At 46.5% G+C, this 16,085-nt stretch overlaps 1 protein-coding gene and 1 non-coding gene across 2 annotated transcripts; both read left to right on the forward strand.

Annotated features, from left to right (window-relative positions):
- The first annotated feature begins 1,100 nt into the window (after positions 1-1,100).
- Positions 1,101-1,206, forward strand: LOC119892549. The gene has a single exon (XR_005442583.1). It is a non-coding gene; the product is annotated as a U6 spliceosomal RNA (small nuclear RNA).
- Positions 1,207-7,335: 6,129 nt separating this feature from the next.
- Positions 7,336-15,543, forward strand: LOC119891594 (inactive phospholipid phosphatase 7-like). Its single transcript, XM_038703364.1, has 5 exons — positions 7,336-7,414; positions 8,197-8,532; positions 11,067-11,368; positions 11,487-11,668; positions 13,630-15,543. The coding sequence occupies exons 2-5, from the start codon at positions 8,351-8,353 to the stop codon at positions 13,834-13,836; spliced, it is 873 nt and encodes a 290-aa protein (XP_038559292.1). The 5' UTR covers positions 7,336-7,414; positions 8,197-8,350; the 3' UTR covers positions 13,837-15,543.
- Positions 15,544-16,085: the final 542 nt, after the last annotated feature.

The raw sequence follows: 16,085 nt of genomic DNA on the forward strand, positions 1-16,085 counted from the left end.
TCCTGCTAACAATGCTATCATTGCCAACATGCTAATTCACCAAACGTCCTACAGTAGCCTTAGCTGCTGCTAGCCATGCTGCTGTTGCTAACATGCTCATTCACAAACCCTGGTTCAGTAGCCCAATCTGCTGCTAATAATGCTATTATTGCTAACATGCTAATTCACCAAATATCCTACAGTAGCCTTAGCTGCAGCTAACAATGCTATTATTGCTAACAGTTATCAACACAACCCATGTGTTACCAGCTAGTTCCAGTTGATAATGTTGGTGTGAAACAGTCATATAATATCATCAGTAACGAAGTTAATAATTTTAATGGTTCAGATAATCGATAATCTTTCTAACCTCTGAGGAGCTGCTGTAATAAAGCATAGGTCCAGTTTGACTGTAGCCGAGTGTGAATGAGGTGGCAGAGTTGTCTCTTTTTGCCCATTCAGTCCAGATCCTGGAGCATTTATACCCACATACATATAAACCCTGTCAGTCTGCAGAAGTTTAGCTTCTGTAAGCGTAAGCGATCACATCAGCCGTCCTGCAGCCGGACGCCATGATCTTAATCTCAGAAGCTTCTGCTGAGCGTCAGCCTGTTTCCTCTCCGTCTCTGCAGACGCTGAGGAGGAGCTGCTTGTTGCTGCGATCGCCTGAGTGAAAGAAGCAGTTACTCTCTGCCTCCCTCCCCCGCTCGCCCCTCCCCCTGGGCCCCTCCCAGCAGCCCTTTCAGCACAGTGGGGGCCCGCTTGGAGGAATGCAGGGGGAGGAGCTGTGAGGAGGTCTTTTGTTGTCTCGCCTTCAGCCAATCCTGACTGCCACACATAAAGGCTCTTTGCATAGATTTCCCATCAGCCCCGTGAGCTCCTCAGCAGGGCAGACGGGAACTGGAGCAGAGTCAGACCGGGTCAGATGTGGTCTCAGAGTGTCACTATAGGTTCAGGGACCACAGTCCAGCACCCAGACCTCTGCATACTCTGATTTCTGAGCAGATTATAGCCAGTTAGAGGCCGTTTGTCTCCTCCAGCCTCTGTATGCGCAGCCACCCTGACCCTGGCTGGTCCCGGGACAGGCCCCTATATATAGAGCCCAGCCGCAGGGCTTTGTTGTGTTACTCCGGTAGCACATATACTAAAATTGGAACGATACAGAGAAGATTAGCATGGCCCCTGCGCAAGGATGACACGCAAATTCGTGAAGCGTTCCTCATTTTCTGCCATTTTTGAGATTTTATAAATATGCGTGACCCTGACCCAGGGAGAAATCTGGAGTTTTAGGACTTTACTACTCTGAAGGGTCTCTGAAACTTTGGCTCTGAGCCAGAGGACAGATCCAGGAGGACTGTCTTCATGTGCAGCAGGACAGAAGTTCTACACAGAGCTGTAAAATACTTTAAATATCAGGTAAAGTTAATTTCCACATGTTCACTTAAACTTCTGACCTAAAAAACATCTTGTAACGTCACAGGATCAGACTCTTGTCGAGGAGCTTAATCTACTGCTGAAAGTTTGGACTCTCAGGAAGCCGTCCTATTTAGTCAGTTCCTGGGGCCCCGCCAATCTTCTTTGTATCGTTCCTATTTAGTCAGCTCAGGAGGCCCGCCACTGTTCTCTGTATCGTTCCTGCTAATTTGGCCCAGGGGGCCCCGCCAATTTTTTCCATATCGTTCCATATAGTACTATTTAATTACTTGTGCGTGAAGTGTGAATTCAGAATATTTAAGTTGTGAGACACAATAAGGTACCTGGGATGAACCGGTTGAGGTGGAAGGACTCCAGAGACGTGGAGCGCAGCGGTAAACCGGCAGAATGACTCCGCCCTTTGTCACCCTGCCGGTCTGGGTGTACAGCTGCACGCCGGCTGGGTCCTAAATGCAGCTGATGTGGCGCCTCTGCGTACTCCAGATGTCCTGGGTGTGGAGAGCGTCGAGCAATGGGATCCACAGGCTGTCGCGTCCTGCTGCACCGCCGAAGGTGTCGAGGAGCTCCTGGATGAGGAGCGCTGTGTCCTCGGCCACACGTGTCTGACGGCGACAGTGGAGCCTCCACTCCTCCCTGGAGATCCTCCGGATCACCTCGGCGTCAGTCAGGCCGACCATCCCGTGCTGCCCCTCCAGCTGGGACTGCTTACCCTCAGTGAGATGGCGTGCATCTTCGGCGTCCACCTCGAAGATGCAGTGAGACAGCTGCCTCATGAAGGTGGGGTACAGCTCGTGGCTCTCAGTGGTCACACCAGCTGCGAAGCGTCGCATCAGGTGCCAGATGTGGAGTCGAACCGCCAGCTGTCCCCACTCCTGTGAGGAAAAAATAGAATCTGTTCTTTATCTGTTTGAATATTTTATTACAGTATTACAACAGTTATTGTAAATACTGTCTCCTGAATCATCATCATCGTCATACAAGAAAAGCTCATGGCTGGGGTCTATATTAGAATCAGGACGACTCCCCTCGGGGTGAGGGGGGGGGGGGTCATTTCTTCTAAATGTAGTGAGATAAAAACTGCTGCTATTATCAGTATTTTCAGTGTCAGTGATACCTGAAACAAGGCAGCTGTCTTTGACGCAACGTCTCTGTTGCAACAGTCGCGGTCGACGTAGATCAGCTGGGGGGGGGGGGGTACCCCGGCGAGACGGTACCGCCTCATCAGTCCGGCCACCATCCTGGACAGACCCTCAGAGCAGGTGAGGACGCTGATGAGGACCTGCCCGTGCTCATTACCAACGTTGGTAACCCAGGCGACCGTGTCGGAAGCGGTACCGGCGAGCTTCCTCGTCACCTGAACAGTGAGAGACGTTTCAAATGTTAATGCATATATCTGTGTGTGTGTTGAGTGTGCGCACACACACACACACACACACACACACACACAGTGAAATAAAAGTGAGAAATGATGCAGTTGTGAGACCCTTTACTCGCCTTCCTTGTGGAATCCATCTTCAGGATGGATCCAAAGGTGGACGTGATCCTGGCCTTGTACTCATCCAGCCGCGTCAGGACATCGTAGCCATAAACCGTCAGCAGCCAGATGGGTGATGGCAGAGGGGGCATCTGGGGCCCCTAACCGAGCACAAGGCCAGGAACTGGATCGCTCTCCGCATCCAGGCGTCCGAGTGTTGCTCCCGCAGGGTGTTGTACAGCCGAGTAGCACTGTTGCCCAGAGTGCGAGACCTCAGCTGTGCGACCCCCCCTCTGGGCACAGGACAGCCTGCAGAAACACGAGGCAGGCATCAGATATTATGTCTAATGTATTTAATGAAACATATGGAAGCCTGTGTTTAATATATTTCCTTACTTGTACGTGAGTCCAGCTGGAAACCGGCAGCTGTAGGTGGGGGGGGGGCAGCTGTGACCACCCTCCGACCTTCTTCTTACACCGACGGCACTCCAGGTACTCGGTGGCCATGAGATACCAGCCGTCGACGTCCAGGACCCTCCGGATGGTCCTGTACAACCCAGCCTTTGTCACGGACCCGGTGCACAACGGCTGGGGGGCACGTCAGCTGCAGACGCCAGATCCTGTGCGGCATCCACAGGAACAGCCGACATGCGAGGGGGGAGGCTGGTTGTAGATCGGCCAGAGGTTCAGGTGGTAACGGCGGTGGTGAGGAGGAGGGAGCTGGTGACTCTGCAGGCTGGACCGTGACGAGGGCCGCCGGAGGTTGCAGAGGGGGGTCTCGCTCCTGCGAGACTACAAGGGCCCGTCTTCTCCCGCGCCTCCTCAAACGCCCGGTGGAACCTGACTGCCTCCACAGAGTCCGGGTCGCTGAGGAGCAGCAGTGAAGGCGTCCTGTAAGTTAAACCTGGCATCAGTCTGTATATAAAAAGGTGTATAGAGTTTATATTTAGCTGTTCTTCTTATTTTTCTATTTGTGACATGTGAACGTGTCGTATGAATGTTGGATGTTCCATTCAAACAGAGGAAAGGAACATCAGCAGAGTGCTGCAGTAATGATTATGAAGAAATAATGAATTAATGGCATCACATGACTGTTAGCAGTTTATTAAAACTTACATTCAGTCTTTGAAAGCAGGGCGAGCTAAAATCTAACAGGACAGCAGCGCCAGATAACGGCGTCCTGCTGAACTCTGACGTCTCCTTATATATTAAAATTAAACAGTAAATATTTTCCAGCTTGTGGCTGATACCAATAAAACCCTAGCAGCTGCCTTCAGCTCTGCTGGACTGGCGGTTGCATATTTCTTCTTCTTCTAATCACACGTCTGGCCAATAAAAGTGATTCTGATGGACTCACAGCAGGCAGCATAATGTGGAACGACGAATCGCACACCGACTGCAGGTGGAACGTTATTAGCTAACAGCACTGAGGGTTAAAGTTAAACAGCGAGGACTTTAGCTGCCTGAAGTTACACGTATGAAATAAATAATAAAGGTCGCACAGCTGATGTAACGTTAACCAGCGTTACTTTATTAGCGGTCACATTAGCCTGCGTTAAATAAACACTTTCAACAGCATGAACGTTAGCTGGCTTACACAAAGCGCTGAAAAATAGTTTATATAATAAACTCCGTGCAGTAAAATTAAAGTTTGACGTTTTAAGAACTTTATAAAGCTCCGGTTGGAACGTTAGCTGCAACATCGATCAGTCAGCGGTGTCACAAAGCGCCGCAAAACCACCTCAGTTAGCTCGGCGGGACTGATGTCAGACAACACTTACAATAATTCCTGCAAGTTTTACGTACTACTGTCGTGGTCCGTGTACGTTCTGAACCACAAAACGAACAAACCCGTTTCTTAGTTTTTGGTTTCTGAATCCAAAAACAAAAAACGACTAAACCAAATTCAAATAACGTTCTGAATTTGTTTTTTTTTGAAATCCCTATTTTCATTTCTCCATTTGAAGATAGATGTTGAGAAAATAAAGACAGGTGAGCCAGAAGTAAGAGTACAGACATTAAAATAAAAGCCAAGCTTTTAGAACGTCTGGATCTGTAACTTTAAATAAACCTGGACTGAGAGAAATACGTTAGCAACAGTATGATTACATGCACTATAATATTGTGCATTTATTCATGTAAACAGCAAGAGTCTCGTGTTTTTAAGCGCATTGTTTGGTGCGGTACAGTTGGTAGGCTAATACAGGTTAACCTAAGAAATGATTGTGTGCAGAGTTGTTACTGTCAGCGCTATATTTTTAATATTAAATACATATTTAATGTGGTTTCCAGCGTAATGAACCAAGCTGTTTGTCCTTTCTACCAGCAGGTGGCAGGATTTAAATGAAGACCTGGTCTGTGTCTTTATTAAACGTTTTGAATCCAGATTACCGATACAGATGTATTTATTGTTGTTCATTTCATTTGGTTTGTGATATTTATGTTTTATTTGCAGCCTATTATCATGTTCATCATTCACCCTCAGCCCAGAGTTAAAGCTGCACGCCCTTCTGTTCTAACCTGGTTCTAACTCTGCTGGGTTCAGGTACACACCTGCAGGAGAGACAGACACACCCACAGCAACACAGATACACAGACCTCACGGGTCGGAACAGCCATGTTGGATAAATGTTGTATGGAAAGACTTGTATGGATTCTCTTCTTGCTTGACTCAATGTGAGTGTTGGATGTTACACACTGGAATGTGTCTGGAGAAGAAAGATTCACGCAGTATTTAGCACACAGGTAAATCCTTCTTTTGGCCAGATGGTGACATGAGGACATTTCTGAGGTGAGTTTGTTGTCAGAGCTGCTAGAAGCTGACAGCAGAGTTAGAACCAGGTTAGAACAGAAGGGCGTGCAGCTTTAACTCTGGGCTGAGGGTGAATGATGAACATGATAATAGGCTGCAAATAAAACATAAATATCACAAACCAAATGAAACGATGCAGCAGGAGGCGGGACAACTGAGAATTCAGAACAAATCCACGTCTCCCATTGGATGAGCGAAAGTTTGATGCTATGAATTCGGAACGATTGGAACAAATGTAAATGCTCCGTATCTGTACAGCACCTTTCTAGTCTGTTCGACCACTCAAAGCGCTTTTACGCTACCTCGCATTCACCATTCACTCACATTCACACACTGGCGGAACAGCCGCCAGGGGCAGTTCGGGGTTCAGTATCAAGGACACTTCGACACGCAGACTGGAGGAGCCGGGATTGAACCGACGACCTTCCGCAACCCTCTTTGCTTCAGTTTGACACTTTGAACCCCTCCTTATTGGAGCGGGGGCCAGGAACCACCGCTCAGTGTCTCTGTCGGGGCCTCGTCGTCTATGATTGGCTTGTTCCTACCCGTTGACACTTGCGGTCGTCAGGTGACAAATCGTGGCTGCACATTTTGGGGAACAGTTGGGGCAAACGGGGCTGATGTGCAGTGTTGGGGTAGTGACTCAAAAGTTCAAATATTACCCATTACTAGTTACTTTTTTTTACGTTTTCTTAGATAAACTATGACAGTAAACTGGTACATTTATTAGACAAAAGTCCAATTCATGAAAAAAAAATCTTCGACATTCTCTGAGTTCAAACACAAATTTACAAGAGACTGACTGAATTTATGAGATGAAACTTTTAAAGACATTTAAAGTTAACTTGGTAAAATCATGAGTTAAAACATCAATTTAGGAGAAGACTTGAAGTGGTAAATGTAAAAGAATTAACACATTTAGAAGAAACAATGTTAGGAATGAACGAGCTCTGAGATGAAAGAGAAATTTACTCTTTAAAGTTTGTTTTTTCTCGCGCTCGTGGCTCCCTAATATATATATATTTTAATCTACAATGGCCCAAAAACTCCTCCTTCAAATCACGTTATTAAAAGTCTCTGCACACATTTGTAAATATAATCTCTCCAGCGTTGGATCTGTCTCTTTCTACGCGTCACAGATGTTTCGGTGGCGAGCACGCTGACCCAGCGTCTTCACCATCATGACCGGGAGATCAAATCAATCTCTGATCCTCTGCCGTCACTTCCTCCGGCCTGTCCGAGTTTCTGTCTTCTGAATCTCTTCAGGGCAAAACGAGACGTCACAACAGTAAGAGATTCTCTGCAATTCTCCTCTGACCACACCCAGCTGTGATGTCACAGCGACCTGCAGTACACCTGTACGTCGCTGCAGCAAGGTGAACTCTGGAGGTCAGCGGGAGGTTCAGGATTGGAGGAGGGGGTCTTGTGGGAGTGTGTTCTGTTTTTAGCCTGGCTCGGGTCTCGCCAGCTCCGGTTTAGCACGCAGAATGTGAGCAGATGATATTCTATATGAACGGCGTGTTGCGGTGGAGAGAGACTAAATGCAGCCTGAAACAGATCTGAGGAAGACGTTCATGTTTCGCCGCCACAGCCTCAGAGACCAGTTGTTCTTGTGGGATTAAAAAGTGAACGGTCCAATTCTGAGCAGCAGAGGTGGAGCTGACCTACATCCCAAGATGCACCTGGATAGTGTCTTCATTAGAGCCTCCCTGCAGGTAAAACACCTGATGGCGTGTTCGTGTGGCGACGGACCGTCAGATCTGAAAGCTGTATTAAATTCCAGATTTAGCGTGACGACCCCCAACTGCTGTGTTTTGAAAGTGAAGAACGTTCGATCAGATTAGACGTCACGTTTGTTTTTAAGCCGCTTCCTCTGAAGGTTCCCATGGCAGCAGACACACGAGCTGCACGCTGTTTACGTGCTACGATGCTAATGTCGCTACATCTCAGAGACTCAAACTGTGTTTTCTGCACGCTGGGGTCTGACCCGAGGTCAGTCTGTGATCCCACGCTTCTGTTCGTCGGTCAGCTTCTGGGCCGTCTTTCAGGTCAAAGTTCAAAGAGTCGTGTCCACCCAGAACAGCAGCAAGATGATGATCTGGTTTCACATTCAAAGAGTCCATCTTGAGTTTGAGCACCCGGCATCAGTCCGCTACTCTGTTTCTGTCAGAGGGAACACGAGTTTGACGTTGGACGGAAATGCTGGAACCGTCCAACGCGTTCAGACTCGCTCATGCCTGTAGAGCCAGCAGCCGGTTAGCCTAGCTTAGCATAAAGACTGGAAACAGGGGGAAACAGCTAGCCAGGCTCTGTCCAAAGAAATAGTCCAACACGTCATTTTGTTCAAGCGGCGGCACTTTGTTAATGTGAAAAACAACAGAATGAAGAAGTCTGACGGGACCTGAACGCAGCACGGCGAGCAGACTGACCTGTGACAGGTGGAGCTGCTTACACTCTGTGTGTGTGTGTGTGTGTGTGTGTGTGTGTGTGTGTTCAGTGTTTTTCCAGCCTCCCTCTCTGAACAGCTGACGGCAGAAGAAGAAGGCCAGCTGATCTATTTATAGCAGAGTCCCTCAGAGTCTCAGACCTGCTCTGTCACAGTCCTGCAGCGCTGCACGCCGTTTCGCCAGCAGCACCTCCAACACGCCGTCATGCCCGGCAGCCAGGCCCGGTGCCGGGCCAGAGACCGGAACAACGTCCTGAACCGGCCTGAGTTTCTGTCCCTGAACCAGCCCCCCCGCAGGGAGCAGGCGGCGGGGGAGGGGCGGGGGGGTGGCGGTCCAAGGAGGGCCTCCTTAAGACAGCAGAGTCAGCAGGAGGACGCAGGACTGAGGTAAGACTCCGCCCACTGACATGATAACATGATAACGGACCCTGATCCTGATCCAGGACCCCTCAGTTTTAAAGGTTCAGACTGTAAACTTCAGTAAACTTCCAGCAGCTGTTGGTCTCAGTTAATCTCAGGACTATAAAAACCAGAAACCTGATCTTTATCTTCAGTTTCTTTCCGCTCGGTGATGAACTCCAGAACTGAATCAGTTCTTGACCCTTTATGACGCGGTCTCTGGTCCTGGTCCAGAAGAGAAACTCAGTGATTCTGAGAGGCTTCAGTGTGCAAGTGTAAGGGGATCATCAGCAGCTCTGCAGCGAGGCCATGTCCCTCACAAAACGCCCCTCAAGTGCACACTGGGCCAGTAAAGACCCGCCGTGATCCCCCCGCCCCGCCGCCAATCAGTCAAAACATCGTCTGACCTGCCGCCGCTCGTTTTACAAAAACAGCGCGAGAGACGCTTGGGCAGGTGGAGCGGTGAGACAGAAGATGAGGAAGGTTTGTGTCTGGAGCCCCGTCAGCTGCCTTCTGTTGAAACGCTCAGCTTTTCAAGTCGATGAGCTCATCAGCGACCAGCCAATCACAGCCTGAACGGGGCGGGACAGTAAAGAAAAGTTATCACTTCGCATTAATGAGGTCCACCTGCAGACGCTCCGGCCTCAGGACAGCAAATAAATAAAAGCATGCGATTTGACAGGAAACAAGTTTAATCATGTGCAGCATGTGCAGCATTGACTAAATAATTAAATACAAATCAACAACAAACTTCTCCCGAGTTTGTTGTTGATTTGTATTTAATTATTTAGTCAACATTGTAACGTGTATTCTGTCAGAACAGGACGTTGATCCGTCCACACAGCAGCCACATCCACTCACAGGAAATCGCATCGTCGTTGATTAAGAGTGGAACTTTGCCTCTTCCACTCTTCTCGTTCGTAACTTCCCTTTGAAGAGTAATATGTCCTCTGGCGTTTTACTGCCAGCTATCTATCAGCTGAGTTAAACTGCAGTTTAATCACGACGTGAGTTTAATGCCGCTGTTTGCAAAGTGGAGGGAGAGAGAAAACAGCGAGGGACAAAAAGTGTCCAAAGTCTGGGATCATTTCAAGTTAAAGGAAACAACAACTCTGTAATGTTGCCGTCCGTCCACCGTAAAACCAAACTGATGAGGTAACAGTAACGTTAGCATTTAACTGAAATCATGATTGTTGAGTTGAAGCCAAAGTAAGCCGCAGTCCTCAGCTGAAAATGTGACCACGTGCGTTTGTTGTTCCTTTTTGGGCCGCGAGCTGTGACCTCACAGTCAGGAGGTCACTGGGTGTCTCTGTAGCTCAGACCATCCTGCTAACTGCGTGAGCTGATCCGTCCTTTCACCCAGTCTCTATAACGGTTATCTTTATAATAACAAACAGCTGTTTCCTGTGCAGGATCATTTCCCGCTTCACATTGCACGTGTGTTTTCCGCCGCCAAGCAAAAGTACTTCTTAAACGACTCATCGATGAATCGTTGAAATAATCTATAGAAGCTTTGAATACTAAAATCACCGTTAGCAGCAGTCCTCCTGTGGACACTCTATACACAGTTAGAAAAGGAGCTGGCAGCAGTGACTGATTTGCATTAATGCAAAACATTCCTGACGGCCGACCTGAGAGAGGAGGCTGCACCGGCAGCGACTCCACAGTGGAGGTCTTCAGTTAAACTCCTCTCTCTCTCCTTTAATGAGTTGTAAACCTTTTTTGTGCCCAAAGTGTGTTCCCGTCTCCAGCAGAAAACTCTGCTCTGAACACAGCTGGATTTTTTTTGTCACGACTCTGCTTCTGATTGGCTAGTAGTCCTTAACTAGGAACTGAGCATGTGCAACTCCCAACAAAGATCATTTAGAGACAAGATGTATCACTCCATAGCTAAAACGAAGCCTTCAACACAGGCTGAAAAGAGGAGCTGCAGCAATGTGCAGCATGACAAACATATAACCATGGAAACCTGCTCTGGTACAAACTCTAAATAAGATGAGGAACCTGAAAATGAGCAGAATATGACTTATTAACTAATTAGAGAGTAACTGAACCACCACGTAGAGCACTTTTCTTGCATTGCATGAAAACCCACAACAATAAACTGCTGTAACTGGAATTAATGTTATGCTAGTATATATAATCAAAAAAGTATCATTCTATAATTAATATATATTAACAGTAAACGAACATTAAATGGACATTATAATTATATATCTAATGTTAGAATTATAGAAATTCCCCTCCAGGTTGTGATTAGAGGCTCTGCAGTGGACAGATGTAGGCAGAGCCAGGATGGAGATCAGCTGGTTACAGGATGACCTGTTTATATCGCAGCTCTAAACTTGTTACCGGGCCAACACAGTTTTACCTTCAAACTTTGAACACAACAACAAAACAGAACACAGAACTTGCAGACCTGAAACACAGATTAATACCTGTACAAAAAACCAGTACATGAGTCAGTCTGCAGCCCGTCACCTCCTGACCCGTCTCTGTCCTGTCCTGGTCTCTGTCCTCAGGGGGTCGAGGGACTCCTCAGAGGGGGGCTCAGCAGCCGATGGGGGGGTGAAGGAGGACTGTATGCAGCTGAATCCTTCGTTTCGAGGCATCGCCATCAACTCTCTGCTGGCCATCGACATCAGCCTGTCCAAGCGTCTGGGCGTGTGCGTGGGGACCCGCGGCTCCGGGGCCCCGCTGCGCTCTATGGTGACCCTGCTGGCCCTCACAGGACACGCCCTCCCCTGGCTCTTTGGGACTCTGATCTGCCTGTGGAGGAGCAACACGCTGGCTGGACAGGAAGTCCTCGTAAACCTGCTGCTGGGTGAGAATGACGACAGGACAGCACGCGGTCTCTGATGGCTTCATGTCAGCAGGTCACATGATGGTGTTAGCACGTTAGCACCACATTAGTCCAACATGTCCCCGTCTGTCTCCTGCAGCTCTGATCCTGGACCTGATGACGGTCGCCGGGATGCAGAAGTTGGTCAAACGCCGCGGACCGTGGGATTTCCCTCCTGGGATTTTGGACTACGTTGCCATGGATACATATTCTTTCCCAGCAGCCCACGCCAGCCGAGCCGTCATGGTCTCCAAGTTCCTACTGAACCACCTGGTGCTGGCGGTTAGTATCATTTATACTGTGTTGGACAGAACGCTGCCTTTACCTGTGAGTACGCCGCCGGTCTGAGGTTGGCGTGTCAGGATGTGATTACTGGGGAGTAGCCTGAGAAAGTGATATGGTTACTAGAAAGTGATCTAGTTACTAGAAAGTTAAAAGGGGTCTGGTTACTAGAAAGTGATCTGGTTACTAGAAAGTGAAAAGTGATCTGGTTACTAGAAAGTGAAAAGTGATCTGGTTACTAGAAAGTGATCTGGTTACTAGAAAGTGAAAAGTGATCTAGTTACTAGAAAGTGATCTAGTTACTAGAAAGTGATCTGGTTACTAGAAAGTGAAAAGTGATCTGGTTACTAGAAAGTGAAAAGTGATCTGGTTACTAGAAAGTGAAAAGTGATCTGGTTACTAGAAAGTGATCTGGTTACTAGAAAGTGATCTGGTTACTAGAAAGTGATCTGGTTACTAGAAAGTGATCTAGCTACTAGAAAGTGATCTAGCTACTAGAAAGTGATCTAGTTACTAGAAAGAGATCTAGTTACTAGAAAGAGATCTAGTTACTAGAAAGAGATCTAGTTACTAGAAAGAGATCTGGTTACTAGAAAGTGAAAAGTGATCTGGTTACTAGAAAGTGATCTAGCTACTAGAAAGTGATCTAGTTACTAGAAAGTGATCTAGTTACTAGAAAGAGATCTAGTTACTAGAAAGAGATCTGGTTACTAGAAAGTGAAAAGTGATCTGGTTACTAGAAAGTGATCTGGTTACTAGAAAGTGATCTGGTTACTAGAAAGTGATCTGGTTACTAGAAAGTGATCTGGTTACTAGAAAGTGAAAAGTGATGTGGTTACTAGAAAGTGAAAAGTGATCTGGTTACTAGAAAGAGATCTGGTTACTAGAAAGAGATCTGGTTACTAGAAAGTGATCTGGTTACTAGAAAGAGATCTGGTTACTAGAAAGTGATGTGGTTACTAGAAAGTGATGTGGTTACTAGAAAGTGAAAAGTGATCTGGTTACTAGAAAGTGATGTGGTTACTAGAAAGTGAAAAGTGATCTGGTTACTAGAAAGTGATCTGATTACTAGAAAGTGAAAAGGGGTCTGGTTACTAGAAAGTGAAAAGTGATCTGGTTACTAGAAAGTGATCTAGTTACTAGAAAGTGAAAAGTGATCTGGTTACTAGAAAGTGAAGTGTGATCTGGTTACTAGAAAGTGATCTGATTACTAGAAAGTGAAAAGGGGTCTGATTACTAGAAAGTGAAAAGGGATCTGGTTACTAGAAAGTAAAACGTGATCTAATTACTAGAAAGTAAAACGTGATCTGATTACTAGAAAGTAAAACGTGATCTGATTACTAGAAAGTAAAACGTGATCTAATTACTAGAAAGTAAAACGTGATCTGATTACTAGAAAGTAAAACGTGATCTGATTACTAGAAAGTAAAAAGTGATCTAATTACTAGAAAGTAAAAAGTGATCTGATTACTAGAAAGTAAAAAGTGATCTGGTTACTAGAAAGTGATCTGATTACTAGAAAGTGAAAAGGGATCTGATTACTAGAAAGTAAAAAGTGATCTAATTACTAGAAAGTAAAAAGTGATCTGATTACTAGAAAGTAAAACGTGATCTGATTACTAGAAAGTAAAAAGTGATCTAATTACTAGAAAGTAAAAAGTGATCTGATTACTAGAAAGTAAAACGTGATCTGATTACTAGAAAATAAAATGTGATCTGATTACTAGAAAGTAAAATGTGATCTAATTACAAGAAAGTAAAAAGTGATCTGATTACTAGAAAGTGAAAAGTGATCTGGTTACTAGAAAGTGAAAAGGGGTCTGATTACTAGAAAGTGAAAAGTGATCTGGTTACTAGAAAGTGATCTGATTTCTAGAAAGTGAAAAGGGATCTGGTTACTAGACTGTTAACCGGTCTGCAGATCAGGAGCCTGGTGGTAATAAAGTCTGCCTGTCCTCCAGGTGCCCCTGAGGATCCTGCTCTACCTGTGGGCCTTCCTGGCGGGCGTGTCCCGGGTGCTGCTGGGTAAACATCACGTGTCAGACGTCAGCTGTGGATTTGCTCTCGGCTTCCTGCACTTCAATCTGGTGGAGTCCGTCTGGCTGGACTCAGCCACCTGCCAGACCCTGATCTCCATCGGCACGCTGCGCTGGACTCCTCTGGTTTAAGACCGGTCTGAACTGGTTCAGCTGGTGTAAAACCAGCCTGTCCGGACTCTGTCCACCGGCTGCTCACCTGTAATGGCACACACTGGACTTGTTTTTAAAAACTGGTTTGATGTAAAACTGCAGATCTATTTTGACAAAATAAACTGTTCTAGTCCAGTTTGGACCGATTTCATACGGCTCTGGTCCAGTTTGGACTGGTCCTGCTGTCTCTGTTACCGCTCAACTTTATTGGTGTTACTGGTCACTTCAGCCTGCTCCAGTCAGTCAGAGTGTTAGCATTAGCCGCTAACAGTTTCACGCTGCGTCCATGTTTACGGGCGGCTGAGTGGACGATGTAGAAACCTGCTGAGGGAGTCCGAACAGCTGTGTTCAGGGCTGATGCTAACGGTCGTCCATTGAAGAATAAAGTCCTCAGTGTCAGTCACTGACAGAGAACGCTGACGTCGTAGAGTAGTCTGTTCCTCCAGGACCTTTTTTGTGATGTTGCAGCAGCTTTTCTAAAATATTGCGATGAAAGTTTCGATGTTTTGGGGCGTTTGGCTGTGATGAAATTGTGGTAATAAGTGAAAACTGTTCTGCAGAAAAGGTTCTTTGGTGAAAAAGATCTGGATCTCGGTCCGCTGTTGGTATCACGTGTCTCAATTCTTTGCAGGAAACTGTGATGATAACTCAAGTTTGCAGGAACGTTGCTGTGATTGATCCAGACTGCGCTGAATTCACAGGAATTTGCTGAATTAGTGATAGTTGCGATCAGCGCCGTCATTTGACGTAGTTGGAGAACGTCAGACTGCTTCAGTTTGGATTTCTAGCTTCCCCCTCCGGCGCTCTAGATGTCGCTCAACTCGCAGAATAGGAAGGTTAAAATCAAGTTAAAGCCAGACTTTGTTTTAACCTTCCTTTGACCTGAATGACTGAGAACCTTCACAGACATCTGGCTACGTTTCCGACAGTGGAAATGGCGTCCTAAAATATGGACGTCATGAATACATTTTAAATTAGTTTCGGATATTCAGCAAAGTCAGAAGTGCCTTTGCTCAAACTGCTGAGAAGAGAGAGCAGACGACCTCTGAGGGAGGAGTTTTGTCACCTAACGCTATGATTTGACCATTAGCCGTGACATGAAAGGCTAGCAGGCGGAGCTAATGTTGTAATACTGAGGGGCGGGCAGGAGGAACTGCGTGAACGTTAAGCCTCATTTGAAGCAAACTGAAACTTTATGCAGCAGTGCTAACTCAGCTAGCGTTAGCGTTGTTGTGATACAGAAGCCTGAACTTCCTGCTGTTTGCCAAGATGGCGATGGCCGGCTCCGCCCACCTAGAGCTTTAAGGCAGCTGTTCAGAAACCTACAGGTGACGTCGCAGACGTCCAGGTTGTTATACAGTCTGATCGTACCTGAGAGAAATGGTCGAACGCAGGAATTAATTTGCTTGGTGAGTAACTTTGATTTGCAGCTAGTTAGTGTAGCGCTCGTGTGCAATGCATCCTGGGACATGTAGGCACTGCTCTCTGTCAATATAGTGCGCATTGAGGAATTTATTGCTTTAATGGACTACATGTACATCAGCCCGTGTGTGCGGTTTGTGTCTCAGGGGTTTTTAGGTTCCTCACTGAGCACTTTGCTCTCAGACTAACTGTAAATTAAAGAAAAACTATGAGATGTTTGACATTTTTTCATCAGCGAATAAAAACTAACGATGTGAGAACAGACGAGCGGAGTCCGGTTTGTGTTAATGAGTCTGATCCAGATCAAGTTCTTGTGTTTACTGCAATGAAAAAGGATTTAGGAGATGTACAGGTGTTAAACTCAGGTGTCGTAGTGACGACGTGAAATATTTAGGAAATTCAAACGTTTCCGCCAACACTCACAGCAGGGAGGAGGCTGCTGATGGAGACCACAGAAGAAGAAACAGGGAAGTTTTAACTTTGCATTGTTTTGGTTTAATCAAATAAAAACTACTTTTATCCGTCTGAACGGTCTCACGTCTGATTTTAGTCTCATGGCTTTGTGGTTAGCAGTTAGCACGTGGCCAACATCGCGGCTACGCTTCCGTCAACGAGTGAGCGTCACGTTAACGGTCGCCCTCTTCAGAGGACTTCAAACCCATCAGGACGCCATCAATAAACTACCCCGAATCCTCTGAAACGATTCAGTTCACACAAAGTGCAGCAGGAAGCGTGGCTGAAAACAAGCAGCTCAGTAAACGTTCAGGACTTTTAAATGTTTGTTGAACCGACTGATCATCTTTGAA

This window comes from Micropterus salmoides, unplaced genomic scaffold (assembly GCF_014851395.1).
Source record: "Micropterus salmoides isolate LMB-PRFRI ecotype aquatic unplaced genomic scaffold, ASM1485139v1 Ms_hic_scaffold_7, whole genome shotgun sequence".
Taxonomy (NCBI): domain Eukaryota; kingdom Metazoa; phylum Chordata; class Actinopteri; order Centrarchiformes; family Centrarchidae; genus Micropterus; species Micropterus salmoides.

Bases quoted from the DNA above. Each gene is read 5' to 3' on its own strand.
- LOC119891594 (XM_038703364.1), top strand. From the start codon at position 8,351: ATGCCCGGCAGCCAGGCCCGGTGCCGGGCCAGAGACCGGAACAACGTC. The intron at 8,533-11,066 runs GTAAGACTCCGC...CTCTGTCCTCAG, and splicing joins CAGGAGGACGCAGGACTGAG to GGGGTCGAGGGACTCCTCAG. The intron at 11,369-11,486 runs GTGAGAATGACG...TGTCTCCTGCAG, and splicing joins CCTCGTAAACCTGCTGCTGG to CTCTGATCCTGGACCTGATG.